Source organism: Dipodomys spectabilis, unplaced genomic scaffold (assembly GCF_019054845.1).
Source record: "Dipodomys spectabilis isolate Male_0828 unplaced genomic scaffold, ASM1905484v1 ptg000714l, whole genome shotgun sequence".
Classification (NCBI taxonomy): domain Eukaryota; kingdom Metazoa; phylum Chordata; class Mammalia; order Rodentia; family Heteromyidae; genus Dipodomys; species Dipodomys spectabilis.
The window spans coordinates 2,166,736-2,184,814 of record NW_024871391.1 but is presented as its reverse complement, the minus strand read 5'-3'; the positions used below and the strand labels follow the sequence as shown (position 1 = coordinate 2,184,814).

The following is an 18,079-nucleotide window of genomic DNA, read 5'->3' as shown; positions in this document are numbered from 1 at the left end:
CTATCTTCCTGAGAAAACCAAATGCAAGTCATGCGGCTTCATGCTGATGTCTACACTTAACGCATTCAAACACAGCTTCTTGAGATGTAAACATGATACAAACAGATGCAGCCAGTGGGCCGACTGGCCCGGGATGGGGCAGCCCTGGCGCCCAGTGCCCAGCGGGACGGTGGTGAGCGCTCAGGGCCAGGCAGGGAGGCGTGGCCGCCGCTGCCGTGGTGGGAGGGCCGGGGAGGCCTGGGTGCTCTGCAAGTGGCCAGCGCGGCCTGGGCGGCCTGCAGTAGCTGGGGCAGCCCACAGTGGCCGGGGGAGGCCCAGTGTGGCCTGCGTGGCTCAACAGGGCTCAGCGTGGCCTGTGGTGGCCAGAGCACCCTGGGGTGTCTGCAGTGGCTCGGTGTGGCCTGGCATGGCCCGATGTGGCCAGGGCACCCTGGGGTGTCTGTGGCAGCCTGGTGTGGCCCAGCGTGACCCGGCGTGGCCTGTGGTGGCCAGGGCACCCTGGGGTGTCTGCACCAGCTTGGCGTGGCCTGGCGTGGCCCCGTGTGGCCAGGGCACCCTGGGGTGTCTGCGGTGGCCTGGTGATGTCTGGTGTGACCTGGCGTGGCCTGTGGTGACCAGGGCACCCTGGGGTGTCTGCGGTGGCCTGGCGTGGCCCAGCATGGTCTGTGGTGGCCAGGGCACCCTGGGGTGTCTGCGGTGGACTGGCGTGGCCCAGCATGGTCTGTGGTGGCCAGGGCACCCTGGGGTGTCTGTGGTGGACTTGCGTGGCCCAGCATGGCCTGTGGTGCCCAGGGTCACCCTGGGGTGTCTGCAGTGGCCCGGGGTGGCCTGGCGTGACCCGGCATGGCCCGGCGTGGCCTGTGGTGGCCAGGGCACCCTGGGGAGTCTGCAGTGGCCTGGTGATGCCCGATGTGGCCCGGTGTGGCCTGTGGTGGCCAGGGCACCCTGGGGTGTCTGCGGTGGCCCAGCGTGGCCTGTGGTGGCCTGTGGTGGCCAGGGCACCCTGGGGAGTCTGCAGTGGCCCGGGGTGGCCTGGTGATGCCTGGTGTGGCCCGGCGTGGCCTGTGGTGGCCAGGGCACCCTGGGGAGTCTGCACTGGCCCGGGGTGGCCTGGTGATGCCTGGCGTGGCCTGTGGTGGCCAGGGCACCCTGGGGAGTCTGTGGTGGCCTGGCGTGGCCCGATGTGGCCCGGCGTAGCCTGTGGTGGCCAGGGCACCCTGGGGAGTCTGCAGTGGCCTGGTGATGCCTGGCGTGGCCCGGCATGGCCTGTGGTGGCCAGGGCACCCTGGGGAGTCTGCGGTGGCCCGGGGTGGCCTGGTGATGCCCGGTGTGGCCCGGCGTGGCCTGTGGTGGCCAGGGCACCCTGGGGAGTCTGCAGTGGCCCGGTGTGGCCCGGCGTGGCCTGGCGTGGCCTGTGGTGGCCAGGGCACCCTGGGGAGTCTGCAGTGGCCTGGTGATGCCTGGCGTGGCCCGGCATGGCCTGTGGTGGCCAGGGCACCCTGGGGAGTCTGCGGTGGCCCGGGGTGGCCTGGTGATGCCCGGTGTGGCCCGGCGTGGCCTGTGGTGGCCAGGGCACCCTGGGGAGTCTGCAGTGGCCCGGTGTGGCCCGGCGTGGCCTGGCGTGGCCTGTGGTGGCCAGGGCACCCTGGGGAGTCTGCAGTGGCCCGGGGTGGCCTGGTGATGCCCGGCGTGGCCTGTGGTGGCCAGGGCACCCTGGGGAGTCTGGCCCGGCGTGGCCGAGGAAGCAGCGGACACGGGAAGGCGTGTGACCGTGTAATGGGCGGGCGGGCGGCTAGGCGTCGCGGGCCTCGTCCAGGTAGCGGGGGGCGATGGGCTCCTCCAGCTGCACGCCCGCGCCGCCCAGCAGGGCGAAGGCGGGGAAGAGGGTGTGCGCGCGGTCCACGGGCCGCTCGCACAGGCAGCGCATGCGCGCCGCGTCGTAGAAGGCCACGCGGCCGCGGTCGTGGTCCAGGCACACGCCGATGCTGGCGGGCATGGGCAGCACGCGGGCCTCGGGCGCCCCGCACGCCGCGCCCGCGCGCGGCACGAACAGCTTCCGCATGCCCACCGTGACCAGCGTGAAGGGCTGCGGCGCCTCCGGCCCCGCCTCCTCGCTGCCGCTGTCGTGGCCGCTGTCCTGCTCGTACCTGCGGGGACAGCACGCCGCCGTCAGGGCCGCCCGGCCTCCGCGCACGCGCACACAGCACGCCGCCGCCGTCAGGGCCGCCCGGCCTCCGCGCACGCGCACACAGCACGCCGCCGCCGTCAGGGCCGCCCGGCCTCCGCGCACGCGCACACAGCACACAGCCTCCGTCAGGGCCGCCCGGCCTCCGCGCACGCGCACACGCACACAGAGCACGCCGCCGCCGTCAGGGCCGCCCGGCCTCCGCGCACGCGCACACGCACACAGAGCACGCCGCCGCCGTCAGGGCCGCCCGGCCTCCGCGCACGCGCACGCGCACACAGAGCACGCCGCCGCCGTCAGGGCCGCCCGGCCTCCGCGCACGCGCACGCGCACACAGCACACAGCACACAGCCGCCGTCAGGGCCGCCCGGCCTCCGCGCACGCGCACGCACACAGCACACGCGCCCCACCGTGCTACACACACACGCACACACACGCACACACCCCGCTGAGCTACACACACGACCCACCATGGTACACACACATGCACACACATCCCGCCGTGCTACGCACACACGCACACACACCCCGCCGTGCTACGCACACACACGTGCACACACACGCGCATACACGCCCTGCTACACACATGCACACACCCCGCACGCACGCACACATGCCCTGCTACACGCACACGTGCACACACATACACGCACCGTGCTGCACATGCACACACACGTGCGCACACTCGCACACGCCCTGCTACACACGCACACCCCGCACACGCGCACGCACACACCGTGCTACACACACACGCACACGCGCACATGCACACACACGCCCTGCTACACACACACGCGCACACACCCCACACACGCGCGCACACACGTCGTGCTACACACACGCACGCACACACACATGCACACACATGCCCTGCTACACACACACACGCACACACACACATCGTCCTCCCCCCAAGCCATCCACCAGGACGTGAACAGCCAAACCACAGAGATGGCAGGCCACCACCCCCAGTCCACACCCGGGGCGTGGAGGTGCCCGCCCAGCGTGGCACCCGGGCGGCTCACTGGTGTGTGTACGCCTCCCCTCCACGGCCCGGGCCCGGGTAGTCACACTTGCCTGTCTTAAAACCCCAAAACTGGGCTGGGAAGGTGGCTCCGTGGAAGAGCGCTGGCCTCGCATGTATGAGGCCCTGGGTTCGAGTCCTCAGCACCACAGAAGCAGAAAAGGCTGGAAGTGGCGCTGTGGCTCAAGGGGTAGAGCACTGGCCTTGAGCAAAAGAAGATTAGGGACAGCGCCCAGGCCCTGAGTTCAAGGCCCAGGACTGGCAGAAAGAAAAAAGAAAAAAAAAAAGCTGCACCCATCATCCGAACTATCCAAACAGATCCGCTTCCTCCTGGCACCAGAGATGAGCCCCTGGATCTCATTATTCAGACAACCTGACTCTCCGTGTGTGTGTGTGTGTGTGTGTGTGTGTGTGTGTATGTGCGCGTGCACGCACGCGTGTGTGTGTGTGTGTGTGTGTGTGTCTGAGGCTTAAACTCAGGGCCTGAGCACTGTCCCTGAGCTCTTTTTCATTTTTTTTTTTGCTCAAGACCACCCTCCCAGCATTTTTGTACTATCAGTGGAGGTAAAAATCTCATGGAGCCAGGCTCCGGGGCTCATGCCTGCCATCCCAGCTGCTCAAGAGGCTGAGATCTGAGGATCGTGGTTCAAAGCCAGCCCAGGCAGGAAAAGTCCATGAGACTCTGATCTCTACTGAACCACCAGAAAACCAGACGTGGCGCTGTGGCTCAAGTGGTAGAGCGCCCGCCTTGAGCTGAAGAGCTGAGGGACAGCGCCCAGGCCCAGAGTTCAAGCCCCACGACCGACCAAACGGAGGATGCGGGCATGGCAGGGGGCGGGCCTACCTGGGGCTGAGGGCCTGGTGTGGCGAGTGCAGCCACTCCTGCAGCTTGTCACGAGAGGCGACGCCCACCTTCACCAGGTAGGAGTAGGGCTCCACGCGGAAGGCCCAGAAGTGCCGGCCCTTGGCGATGCCCGCGTCGGCCACAATGTAGTCCAGGCTGGCGTGGTGGCCGGTCTGGATGCGCTCGGCCTCCAGGAGCGTGGCCAGCCCCGCCCGGCTCTCCACCCGGTCCCGCTTCAGGTTCAGCAGCAGGTGCTCCGCGTTGTAGCCGCACTTGTCATCGAAGAGGAAGCTGAAAACTGAGCGGGCTGAGCGTGAGGCTGGCGTGGGAAGGGCCCCGCGGAGGGCAGGGCCCCGCGGACCCACAGCCCCCTCCCGGCCACCCACAGCCCCGCCAGGGCCCCCACAGACCCCGCCAGGGCCCCCACAGCCCTCCCCAGGGCCCCCACAGCCCTCCCCAGGGCCCCCGCACAGCCCTCCCCAGGGCCCCCACAGCCCTCCCCAGGGCCCCCGCACAGCCCTCCCCAGGGCCCCCACAGCCCTCCCCAGGGCCCCCCACAGCCCTCCCCAGGGCCCCCACAGCCCACCCCAGGGCCCCCCACAGCCCCGCCAGGGCCCCCCACAGCCCTCCCCAGGGCCCCCCACAGACCCTGCCAGGGCCCCCACAGCCCTCCCCAGGGCCCCCACAGCCCCCTCCCAGCCCCCCACAGCCCCGCTAGGGCCCCCACAGCCCCGCCAGGGCCCCCACAGCCCTCCCCAGGGCCCCCACAGACTCTGCCAGGGCCCCCCACAGCCCCTGCCCGGAGCCTTCACACAGAAGCAGCCGTTTTGAATAGGGCAGCCGGGCGTGGGCGGCTCGCGCCCCTCGTCCCAGCCCTTCAGGAGGCTGAGATTGGAGGATTGTGGTTCAAAGCCAGCCCGGGCGGGAAAGTCCGTGAGACTCTCAGCTCCACCGAAACCACCAAGATCCTCAGGAGGAAAGCAAAGGCACTCAAAGGGGAAGTGATCCCAACGCCGCCACGACGGGAAACGCCACGACGGGAAACGCAGGACCAGCGTGGCCAGGCCGCTCCTGTGAGGAGCCCGCCCAAGGGAAGGCCACAGACCGGCGGGAGCGGGGTCACCGGCCACGGCTGGGGGGGGGTCACCGGCCACGGCTGGGGGGGTCACAGGCCACGGCTGGGGGTCACTGACCACGGCTGGGGGGAAATCACTGATCGTGGCAAGGAGTTATTGATCATGGAGGGGAGTTGTTATTGATCACAGCAGGGAATTATGGATCCTGGCGGGGAGTTACTACTGATCGCAGCAGGGAGTTACTGATGAGGCCGGGGGTTCCGGATCACACTCTCAGGGCAGCTGTGTGGTCACTCGGGTACGCTTCCTCCACAGACACCATCACTGCTTTTGTGAAGGCCTGGCCCCTGGCAGGAGGGGGACAGCAGGGCTCTCCTCCCGGGGCCTGAAAGACCATCTCCTGCATCTCCCGACTCTCCACAGTGCACGGAGGGGTGGAAAACCATTCCCGCCTCCTCCCCATCTCCTGCATCTCCCCACTGCGCAGTGCACGGAGGGAGGGGTGGCGACCTTCCCCCAGACGGCTTCTCGGGGAGAAAAGGAAGTCCGCTCTCCTCCCCCGCCCACGTCCCCAAAACAGTAGCGGCTCTGTTCCAGTTCCTCCTCCGACACCGCACTCAGCAAGGGTGGGGGGGAGGGAAACCCACGGGGGACCCCACGGGGGACCCACAGCACCGGCTTCAAACTGGGAGAGGCAGCCAGGGCCCCCTGGATGTGATCCACGTTCAGGAAAAATCGTTTTAGCGCACTACCTCCGTGTGTGCCGAGCGTGAAAAGCCAGGATGTGTCTGGAGGCCACAGGGGGAAGCCTGCGCTTACGCTTCCCTATTTTGGACCCCAAAAAAAAGGGGGGAGGTGGGGGAGCCGGGGCAGGGAAAATCCAAGCTCATGAGCCGCTAAAGACGGACAGCGGGCAGAACCAACCGGAGGGGCCAGGGGTGATGGACAGGGCCGGGCCGGCTTCCAGCCGCGAGGTCCCGGGCCCTGAGGCACACGTGTGCGCGCACGCGCACACACACACACACACACACACACACACACACACACACACACGCAGGCGCTGGAGAGCCATGACTCATGGTACAAAGACCTCCCGAAGCACCTCCCCGCCCGCAGCGGGAGCCCACGCCCTGGGCCTCAGGACCAGTGACAATGACAATCTAGCGCCACTAAATCCAGGGGCGTCTGGGAGTATGCAGACCCCTAGGCCTGAGAGGGGGCGCCACGCTGAGCGATGATGGGGTGACACCACCTCAAACGTTAAAGGCAGCCCGGCTCCGCGCAGGGTCGCCCCGATTCGCCGTGACCCCTGTAAGCCGCTCGGTCCAGCCCGGGCAGCAGGGCTCCTTCCACACCCGCCTGTCTGTCTGTCTGCATGCAGTCTTCTAGAAGCAGGAGTGAGGAGCCAGGCCTCCGGTTGAAGCTCACGCCTGGCATCCTCGCTACCCGGGGAGGCCGAGGCCTGAGGACCCCCAGGCGGGAGCCAGCCGGGGCAGGAAAGTCCTTGAGACTCCCATGGCCAATGAACCGGCAAAAAGCCAGGGTGGAGCCGTGGCTCAAGCGGTAGAGCGCCAGCCCTGAGGAGCATCTCCGTGGGACTCGAGGCCCTGAGTTCAAGCGCAGCAGCAGCTGCTGCTGCACGAGATGAAGTCACAATGTAAAGGGAAGCGGCGTGGCCCGGCGGGCGGGCAGGCCCTGGCATACCTGGCGCGGGCGGCGTGTGCAGGACCAGCTCCCGGCTGCACGGGCTGCAGATGGAGCCGCGGTAGGCGCGCACGCGGAAGGCGTAGTGCGCGTTGCTGTCCAGGTTGGAGACCACCTTGCTGGTGCCCAGCACCTCCACCTCGTCCCACGCCAGCACGTCCTCCTCCCGGCTGACCTTGCGGTACTCCAGCACGTAGCTGTCCGCCTCGTCCCCGCCCGGCTGGCGCCAGTTGATCAGGGCGTTGTTGTAAACCTTGCTCTGCTCCTCGCTGATCTCCGGCACGGCCACCCCTGCACGGACCCCCAAACCCAAGGCCGACAGTGAGACACGATCATCCTGGGGGCTGGGAAGGGGGCCCTGGGTTCGATTCCTCAGTGCCACCGACACAGAGAAAAGCCGGCAGTGGCGCTGTGGCTCAAGTGGTAGAGCGCTGGCCTTGAGCAAAAAGCAGCTCAGGGGCGGCGCCCAGGCCCTGAGTTCAAGCCCCAGGACTGGCAAAAAAGGGGAAAAAAAAGGAATAGAAGGCAGTTTACCAAAAGGGGATTTAAAACCACACAGCGCTAGAGGCTCAGGCCGAAGACGGTGAGGTTCACAGGGCCACGGCTCAAAGCAGCATGGGATGAAATGCCCAAGGGACTCCACAGCAAAATGCTGGACTGGAGGCGCGACTGAAGAGGCAGAGCACCAGTCCTGACCCAGTAGAAGACAGTGCCGTGAGTGAATCACAGAAGGGATCCAGGGCTGCGGTGCTGGGCCCCAGTCCATGATGTTCCTTCCTCGTGTCAAAAGCGAGACCTGAGACCCCCAGGGCGGGCGGCCTGGCTGACACTTACCGCTCGAGAAGAAAGACAGCTCCCCGAGGAGCTCGGTGTGCTTGGAGGTGTTCAACACGTAGTCTTCGAACGACGTCTGGGCGGCGGGCCTGAAGGTTTTCAAAGACTCCGTGGCTTTCTGTATTCTGCCAGGAGAGACGTTTTATACCCAAGACCGCCCGCGGCTCACACGCCGGGCATCCTGGCATCCCAGCCACTCAGGAGGCTGAGATCTGAGGATCGCGGTTCAAAGCCAGCCCGGGCAGGAGAGACCCTGATCTCTAATGAAGGATCAAAAAGAGCCAGACGTGGAGTCCTGGCTCAAGGGACAGAGCGCTGGACTCGGGGAAGGAAAAAAAGCTCAGAGACAGTGCTCAGGCCATGAGTTCAAACCCCAGGACGGGCACATACCACACACACACACACACACACACACACACACCCAGATGGGATGGTGGGAGGGCTCAGGAGTGGGCGGGGCCTGGTCTGGCCTGAGCGTGGCCGTGGGCGGGGCTGGCCTGGGCGGGGCCTGGCCTGGGCGGGGCTGGCCTGGGCGGGACCTGGTCGGGGCAGGGCCGTGGGGCAGGGCCTGGGCGGGGCGGAGCTGTGGGCGGGGATGGCCTGGGCGGAGCCGTGGGTGGGGCCGTGGGCGGGGCGGGGCCCTGGGGGGCGGAGCACCTGAGGTGGAGCTGCTTGGCCGTCTGCACGAAGCAGGACGGGTCGGTCTCCTTGAGCACCTCCTGGGCGTAGCCTGGCCTGGCCCATGGGCGGGGCCTGGCCGGGGCGGGGCTGTGGGCGGGGCTGGCCTGGGCGGGGCCGTGGGCGGGGCTGTGGGGCGGGGCGGGGCCCGGGGGCAGGGCCTGGCCTGGGCGTGGGCGGGGCTATGGGCGGGGCGGAGCTGTGGGCGGGGCTGGCCTGGGCGGAGCCGTGGGCGGGGCCGTGGGCGGGGCGGGGCCCTGGGGGCGGAGCACCTGAGGTGGAGCTGCTTGGCCGTCTGCACGAAGCAGGACGGGTCGGTCTCCTTGAGCACCTCCTGGGCGTAGCCCACCAGCCCGCTGCTCTCCAGCAGCCCCTGGTGCTCCTCCACCTGCGTCTGCAGCTTGCCCAGCCGCAGCCTCTTGGAAGCCTCGATGGCCCTCAGCACCGAGGACTTCCTCTCCTCCAGGATGTCGAACAGCTTCTCGAAGTGCACCATGGCGTCCTCCTTCGCCCTCTCGCCGTTGCACTGTGGGGGGACAGAGCCACGTTTGCCGGGGGCCCCGGGGGACGCGGATGGACAGACGGACGGATGGGCTGGTTTCCCGGCGTCCGGGAGACCGCGGGTGCTGACCTCTGACCCTCCGCCACAGTGATGACGGCCTCTTTAACTCGCTCTAGTTCAACCCGTTTCTGATGAGTCTCGCCGGGTATTGGCGGGGGGCGCGGGGTGGAAGTGAACAGGCCCCGGCCCTCCTTTCGCATCCGGGAGGTTTAAGCCTCTTATGCGATGGAATTGTAAGTGAAATCCTAGCTACAAAATTTAAACAACGACACCGACACCGAAGTCACGCTTTTCTAAGACATAAAAGTTAAAGGCACGGTCCCTGAACCCTGAGCCCGGGGCCGGGCCCGGCCGGCGTGTCTACGCGATGCGCGTGGGTTATTTACATAAAATTCACGCTGCAGAGCCACGTGCTCTGAACATTCTGACTGCTGAGCACATATTAATGTGCATCCAACACTTCCATTTTGGAGGGAGGTCTGTCTGTCCATCTGTGTGTCTGTCCGTCTGTGTATCTGTCTCTCTATCTGTCCATTTGTCCAACTATCTGCACGTCTGCCCATCTGTCTGTCCATTGTCTGAGCATCCGACTGTCCATCTGTCTGGCTGTTTGGGTTTTTTTTGTCGGTCAGGGGTTGAACTCTGGGCCTGGGCGCTGTCCCTCGGCTCTTCAGCTCAAGGCGAGTGCTCTACCACTTGAGCCACAGTGCCACTTCCGGTTTTCTGGTGGTTCACTGGAAATGAGTCTCATGGACTTTCCTGCCCGGGCTGGCTTTGAACTGCGATCCTCAGATCTCAGCCTCCTGAGTAGCATCTGTCTGTCAAATCCTTCTGCCTCAGTCTCCGGAGTGCTGGGGATTACAGGGGTGCCACACCAAGCCCGGCCACGCATCGTGAATCGCTCTGAAATCAGAGCTAAGGTAAGTTTACCACGAGATCTAGCAACCATCGCTTCTGGTCAGTCATTCGTCCTGTGCTCCCAGGGTGTCACTCAGTCACGGTCAGCAGCACAGATCCCAAATGCTGGCGTCTGTCTCTAGGCCCCCTCAAGGTGGCCTGAGATGGACGGCAGGCCCGCAGACCCGCAGGCCCGCAGGCTGGTTCCAGCTCACGCCCCGCCGCCGCACGCGGCCGTGAGCAAGGTCTGCAGGGACGGTGCTACTCAAGCCACGGCGCCACTCACCTCCGTCTCCCTCATTAACAAGTTCAGTTCCGAAATCTGACTCTTCACCTGGCTCTCCTTACCAATGAGGTAATCGACATCCTTGGAAAGCTTTTCCTGTGGAGCATGCATAACACAGAGGGCAAAAACAGGTTAGCAGAGACCCTGCAGAGTTCACTGCAGTCTTTTTGTGTCGGTATTGGGGCTTGAACTCAGGGCCTTGTGCTCTGGAACTCTCCACCTGAGCTGTGCCTCCAGCCTAGCGTTTCGCTGGCTAGCTGGAAATTAGTCTAGAGGACTTTCTCAGACGGGCCAGTTTCACCCTGAGATCCTCCGATCTCAGCTTCGGGAGTAGCTAGATCACAGGCGTGAGCCACCAGCCCCCAACTCGCAGAGGTTTTAATTACCCAGTGGCCATCTTTATGATTAATATTCGGTAAAACTCAGCTGCGGTAATGATCCTCCCACTAAGCCTTCGTTAGATTGACATTTTATCGTTATATACGTACACCAACCTATAATGTATACGCACGATACTATACGTTACACGTATCACGTTCTAGTATGTGTAATATGTGTTGTATGCAATATAGAGCACAGGTATATAACACGTATGAAGGAAAATCCACTCAACCTGACCCAGTAATTGTGGAGGGAGAGACTGAGTGCACAAAGCAGCAGAGTAAGTCGGCCAGCGTACATGGCGCCAAGGGGGACGGCATGCCGGCGTGACCGACACACGGGCGCAGTAATATATAAGCCCACTTCAAGTATGGAAGTACAGACGGACAGATGGGTGTATTTTTCCCAACCGACCAGGGTGGTGCACAGGATTCATTCCCCCCCCCCCCACCGCTCCAACCCCTCCCTCCAGGAGTAGGTGGGGGAAGTCACCAGGCCTCCCCGAAGCCCCGCCCCGGGGGTGGAGTCCTGCCCCGAAGCCCCGCCCCGGGGGTGGAGTCCTGCCCAGGCCTCCCCCAAAAGCCCCGCCCCGGGGGTGGAGTCCTGCCCAGGCCTCCCCGAAGCCCCGCCCCGGGGGTGGAGTCCTCCCCCGAAGCCCCGCCCCAGGGGTGGAGTCCATACCAGGCCTCCCAGGAAGCCCCGCCCCGGGGTGGAGTCCTCCCCCGAAGCCCCGCCCCGGGGTGGAGTCCACGTCAGGCCTCCCCCGAAGCCCCGCCCAGGGGGTGGAGCCCACGCCTGGCCTCCCCCGAAGCCCCGCCCCGGGGGTGGAGTCCTGCCCAGGCCTCCCCCGAAGCCCCGCCCCGGGGGTGGAGCCCACGCCAGGCCTCCCCCGAAGCCCCGCCCCGGGGTGGAGCCCACGCCAGGCCTCCCCCGAAGCCCCGCCCCGGGGTGGAGTCCTGCCCAAGCCTCCCCCGAAGCCCCGCCCCGGGGGTGGAGTCCTGCCCAGGCCTCCCCCGAAGCCCCGCCCCGGGGGTGGAGTCCTCCCCGAAGCCCCGCCCCGGGGGTGGAGCCCACACCCCGAAGCCCCGCCCTACCTTCAAGGTCTTGTAGGCCGTGCTCATGGTGGTCACCCGGTGGTTGGAGTGGACGCCGCCCAGCTTGCACAGGTGGCACACGGGCCTCCGACACAGCTCACAGTACATATTGATTTTCTCCGTCTCATGTTCTGGGCACATCAAAACCTGTCGCGGTCAGTGAGTGAACAAAAGCATGATTAAGGATCCAGGCTTCCAGCAATCAACGGTCTCAGGACTCAAAGATCTGCCTGATGGAATCAAGCCACCGGGGCCATTTCCAGCATTTTGCTCATTGGAACTAAGAGTCTCTCAGATCCGTCTTTCCCAGGCTGGCTTTGAACCGCGGTCCTCAGAACTCAGCCTGGGAGTAGAGGATGACAGGCGTGAGCCATGGGTGCCTAACTTCACGAAACCCTTCATTCACAAAAGCCCTGGTCCATTAATGATCAGAAGGCTCCTCGTGCTAGAACGGTATAAACATCAGGGCCAAGTCACAAATGTGCCAAGTTGGTGGCCTTGGGAACCTAAGCTGGTCTGACGGGATTGGAGCTACGTCCTAAACCTGTCCCAGGAAGGCAAAAGGTGAGGTTATCTCAGGAGCGCAGGAAAGCTGCAAGGACTCAGGCTGGGCTGGGTGTCTGTATCTGAGGCAATCCCTCCCCTTCTAGTGAGAACTATCGTAATGAGCATCCGTTCCTTGTACCGAGCTGCTCTGGGCTGTGCATGGGAATCGGGGCCAGTGTCACCTTCTAGGCCTGTGGGGGCCGGCGAGACCCGGATCTGCGCTCGGGCTGCGAGCGGGGCGGCCCGCGCCCTCACCTTGGGCCTGAAGTTGGTGGTGGGGCCCACGTACTCGTGCTGGGCCTTGAGCGTGCCCCACGGGTGGTGGATCTTGAAGCACTCATTGCAGTAGCTGGCGCTGCAGTCCACGCAGCTCTTGGTGGACTCCTGGGGCGGGGGCTTGCACAGGTCACACATGATGGCGGTGGCCGCCCGGGCCGCCTGCCGGTACCGCTCCACGATGGACTCCAGCGTGAAGTTGCGGAAGAGGCCGCTGATGCCCCGCTCCCCCAGGTCCACATCGTGCCCGCAGCCCGGGCAGGGGAAGGCGATGCTCTGGGACGGCAGAGAGCTGCGCTTCCAGCCTGTGTGTCGGGTGAGGCCGGGGGTGAGTGCGGGCAGGAAGACACCCACCCACAAACACTGACTGCAGCCTGCCATCCCAGCTGCTCAGGAGGCTGAGAACCCAGGATCGCGGTTCAAAGCCAGCCCGGGCAGGAAAGTCCGTGAGACTCTGATCTCCAATGAACCACTCAGAAAACTGGACGTAGCGCTGTGGCTCAAGTGGTAGAGCGCTCACCTTGAATTGAAGAGCTGAGGGATAGCGCCCAGGCCCAGAGGTCAAGCCCCACAACCGACAAATAACAAAGCAGAACAAAAAAACAAAAACAAAAAACACTGAATGTGTATCTGGGAAACACTCTTCCTCTGGTTATGTAGGAGATCTGTGATCAAATAGTTGAGGCAAACAGAGAACGAAAATATTGTCTAGAAAATGCCACCTAAAAACTCAATTCAGCCACATGATAGGAAGACAGAAACACAGAAGACAATGCTACGTGGGGATGGGGGGAGGGGTCTCTTTTGACTTGTAGAATTGACGTTTCTTGTTATTCGACTTGTAGAATTGACGTTTCTTGTTATTCGCATCCATCAGATCCAAAGGCATAAATGTACCCTAAAATGTTCCTTTGGCTGACTGAGGGGTCCAGAACCCACCGCCCAGGAACAGGTTCTAATGGGCCTAGGAACGGTTGGAAATTGTGTGCACAATTCTCCATTTGTTCACACATTTTCTGGTTGATCTATAGCTCTCATCAGCGTCTCAAAGGAATTTTACAACCCCAAGCACGTGAAGAAAAGCTTTAAGCACCCACGGTAGTATTGTTTTCTCTAGAACAATCCAGCAGGCAGCAGCAAAGAATGAAAAGCCACTCACTAAGAGATCTAGAATTGAGTAACTTTAAAAAGGGACCAACCGTTTAGTAACGTCTTCTTGTGGCCTGAAACAAACAAACAAGGTTATTTCACTCATCAACAATGCACAGGGCATCCAATTAGTGTTACGAATTCTGTAATGTGTAATTCAATAGCTGCACCCTACACACCACAGTTTTGTTGGCGGCTATCACTCTAAAGTTAGAAATTTCAAGTGATCAAGGTGAATTAAGGTGTGAGACATTATCTGCTGCTTCCAAAGAAAGCACATTGCTTCCCCTCACTTAAAATCTACCCTTGGGCCAGAAAGGTGGCTCACACTTGTGGGCCCAGTTACTCAGAAGGAAGAGACTAGGTAGATATCCTGGGGAAAAACAAAACAGTGAGATCCTCATCTTTTTTGTTGTTATTGTTGGTTGGTTTTCTGGCCAGTCCTGGGCCTAGAACCCTGGAGCTGGGTGCTGTTCCTCAGTTCCTTTCCCTCAGAAAGCTAGGGAACACACAGGCCCAGGCTCCCCACAAGAAGCCAAGCCATATGGTGGTTAGGTGGAAACAAATGCAAATGTACAGGCAAATGCCTATTTCCTTCCAGGAACTAGGAGCCGGAAATTTCAATGAGTAAACAGCTCATCTTAGCAGCCAAAGGTAAAAGAGCTACTCTAGGTTTTATGAAAGTAATGACCAGTGAAGGAATGAGTTACAACGGAGAAGTTAAATGACATAAAACGATGCCGGCCACATCCAGGTTCCGGTCTCCGTGTTTAGAAGGTTGGATGGAGACGTTTTGTTCCTTTCTCTGTATACCTCAAACTTTTTTTTCAGCCAAAAAGTGTGATGTCTGTGCATTTTACTTACGGGATGAGGACTTACAATAGAATTCTTCAACGTGTAAAAATTATTTTTCTCAGAGGCCCTCTGGATGAAAAGCAGGTGAGGAGAACGTAGCTTAAGCTGTCATCCCAGCTACTCAGGAGGCTGAGATCTGAGGATCTCGGGGTCCGGGAGACTCTTATCTCCAATAAACCACTAGAAAACCGGAAGTGGCTCTGTGGCTCAAGCGGTAGAGCGCTCCCCTTGAGCTAAAGAGCACAGGGACAGCGCCCAGGCCCAGAGTTCAAGCCCCACGACCGACCAAAAAAAAAGAAAGTAGCTTAAGTGGACTGAATCACAATACAAGTCTCAGAGGCAGGTTTAGAAGATTTGCAAAAAAAAGATGGGGAAGACAGGAGGAAAACAGAAAGGGGTCTCGGAGCCTGCCAGCATCTCACCAACAATAGACAATCTTCCTTTAAAATAAAGGTCAACTGGAATGAAAATGGATGGATGCACAGATAGACAGACAAGACAGATGGATGGTTCAGTGTTAAAAATCCGGATGCCAAATACCTTAAAACATTGACAGCAAAGTAAAAAAAAATAAAAACTGAATAAAACAAGATTATGTTTTATTAACTAAAACAAAAAAATCAATACCATTAATCAAAAGCTTACCACCTAAGAAAGGATCGGCTTCTCTAAGGGCTCACGGGGTAAACAGTTGGCTTTGGTACACACTGGGAAATGTGAAGGATTTTCAGGTACGTTGTGTGCACACCTGTGTGTGAGCGTGTGTGAGCATGTGCATGTGTGCGTGAGTGTGTGTGTGCTGGTGGCTTGAACTCAGGGCCTCGGGCTCTCGGCTTGGTTTCTTCTGCTCCAGGCTGGCGCTCTACCACGGTAGCCATGGCCCCAACTTTCAACTTTTTGCTGGTTCATTAGAGAGGCCTTTCCTGCCTGGGCTGGCTTTGAACTGTGATCCTCAGATCTCAGCCTCCTGAGTAGCTAGGGTGCCGGGCAGTTTTGGAATCTGTCATTTTCAAGACACCCGCGTCTGGTCCTGTCTCCTGGCAGAATGCGCGCTCTGGGGTTCGGGCCCTTTCACGCATCAGAACTTGCTGGGTGACCTTTTCAGGTCACCTCGCTTTCTCTGTGCGGTGGGAGATGACCGCCGCCAGTGCGGAGCCCCGTGAGCGTGCGTGGGCTCGGTGCCACTCCACTCGATGCCAGGCTGCCCGGCCCGGCCCGGCCCGCGGCCCCGGGCCTCCCAGAGACACAGCGCGCCGCGCACAATGCACAGAAAGCTGCATTGAGGACGCCATGCAAGAAGAATCGCAGCTTGTGAGCGAAACAGAAAGCGTGCGCTGTGTGCTGCACACAGCACAGCTATTCAATGATCCAAGCCAGGGACAGACCCTGTCCCTGCTCCCTTCCTCCAACCCGGGACGCTGCCGAGCCGCGGCAGTACCCGGCGCGCTGGGGAGCGGGAAGACGCGTCTGGTCCACTTCGTATTGGCCTGAACGCACTCGGAAACGCCACGAAAACCGAGCAGCTCTTCCAGACAACAGGAAGAGTCTACACCCAGAAGTGGTTCAGATGTGGCTTTCATTTCTGCGTTATTTAATGTGCTACGGTAACCGCTCCCCTTTCCAGACACCGTTTACTAATTGTGAACTAATAAGTAAAACGTTGCAGCCAAAGCTCCCCACCGGCCACAGAACTAGGGCTGGGAAGGTGGCTCAGTGGTAGACTGCTCCCCTAGCATGCATAAAGCCCTGGGTTCGATTCCTCAGTGCCACAGACACAGAGAAAGCCGGAAGTGGTGCTGTGGCTTAAAGTGGTAGAGCGCTCGCCTTGAGCACAAAGAGGCTGAGGGACAGCGCCCAGGCCCTGAGTTCAAGCCCCAGGACTGGCAAAAAAAAATAAATAAATAAAATTTTGATAACATTATTTAACCTGTTATATCCAAAATATACGCATGTACACACATACAGATACACATGCACACGTGTGAACACGCAGTGCACTGCATGCTTACACATCCATGTACTTGTGTATGTGCACGTGTTCACATACAAAACCACCCGTGTGTGCACACACAGGCACTGTGGTATACAAGTATGTGTTTGCAGGAGCACACATGCATGCAGGAACACACACACACACACACACAGTAACCTGGCAGAGTAACCGGTGCAGAGCTGAATCCCTGCTACCCCGCACTCCGCTAACGCACAGCTTGCTGCCGCTCCCGCTGTGGGGTGAGACTCACTTGCGTTTGTACAAAACATCCCCCAAGTTACCAGTGACGTCTAAAGCAGCGCCCGCTTTGCCCTGAGCGCCGGTCCCGAGCCCACGCGTGTGGGCAGACGCCCTGCCGCCGCCTGCCCGCGGCCGCCTGTGCACAGCGCTCCCTCCACCCAGAGAGGCTTTCCCAGGAAAGGAATTGAGATGAACAAGGCTTCCGGTCCTGAAGGCGGGTGGCAGAGGCCAGTGGACCTGGGGTGTGGCACCTCCACCCCCGGCCCCACCCTGGGGTGCTAGCCTGGCTACCTTAAACCCCCCAAACCCGCCCAAGAGCAAATCCCAGGCAGGGCTTCACTGTGGCAACACGAATCGACGTGAGCCTGGCCGGGCACTGGTGCGGACCCACACCGGTCACACCGCATCCGAGTCCACGCGCGCCCCGGAATGCAGCTGATTTTCTTTCTTTTTTTTTTTTTTTGCTGGTGCTGGGGTTTGAACTCAGGGCCTGGGTGGTATCTCCGAGCCTCTTTCGGCTCAAGGCTGGAGCCCTACCATGTGAGCCATGGCGCCACTTTTTCTGAGTAGTTCACTGGAGATCAGAGTCTCACGGACTTTCCTACCCAGGCTGGCTTTGAACCTCGATCCTCAGATCTCCTGAGTGGCTGGGATGACAGGCGCGAGCCACCGGCATCTGCCTTCCCTGCCTTGCATCATCCTCCAGACAGGTAGCATGTTAGCTCAACCGGCTCAAGAAGTTTCTAGAAGTCATCATTGCTAACAAGCCATCAACGCCGGGCTTCACTCTGCGGGCCTACCTGGCAGATTGCCACACGAGGCCCCTCCTCTAGTATTTCCTCTCGGAAATCCCTGGGGTCATGCAAACCCCCTAGTATGCGGACCCCCTAACCAGGAGTTGTAGCACCGAGTCGGTGTCTGATGACTGTCCTCTTGAAGGACCGTGGGAAAGAACACAAGTTTAGCAGTTTAGAGACCTTTTGAAGCTCTGGTTTTAGCTTATGCACCCGGGGGGAAAACCAGCGCTCAGGCGAAAGACACAGAATCATCCTCCCCAGTGACCACGGGGCGGAAGGGCCTGGCACCTCACCCCACTCCCCCCGGGGCTGGTGTGTGCTCCCGGGGGCTCCCCCCCCCCCCGTGTCTGTCTTGCACGCTCGCACGCACGCACCTGGCCGGCTGACCCTGTCTATCCTGTCGATGCTGGGCGAGGGCAGGCGGAGGCGCGGGCTGCTCTGGTTGGACACGTCGGAGGCCACGTCGTTGAAGGAGTCGTCGATGGAGGACAGCAGCAGCTCCTTCACGCACTTGTGGCAGACGCTGTGCTGGCACGGGAGGATCAGCGGGTGGCTGAACAGCTCCTTGCAGGCCGGGCAGATGAGCTCTCGCTCGATATTCTTAATGGTCACCTGGAAGGGAACGCGGCGCCCAGTCAGAGTCTGCCAACCTAGTTGC

At 61.4% G+C, this 18,079-nt stretch overlaps 1 protein-coding gene across 1 annotated transcript; it reads right to left on the bottom strand.

Moving 5' to 3' along the window:
- Positions 1–1,792: 1,792 nt before the first annotated feature.
- On the bottom strand, positions 1,793–17,866 carry Trim36 (tripartite motif containing 36). The gene is made up of 10 exons (XM_042672526.1): positions 17,796–17,866; positions 12,367–12,692; positions 11,566–11,712; positions 10,091–10,186; positions 8,677–8,871; positions 8,325–8,383; positions 7,668–7,792; positions 6,834–7,124; positions 4,054–4,351; positions 1,793–2,147 (listed from the first exon to the last, which is right to left on the bottom strand). Exons 2-10 carry the CDS (start codon positions 12,523–12,525, stop codon positions 1,793–1,795), a joined length of 1,725 nt encoding a protein of 574 aa, XP_042528460.1. The 5' UTR covers positions 12,526–12,692; positions 17,796–17,866.
- Positions 17,867–18,079: the final 213 nt, after the last annotated feature.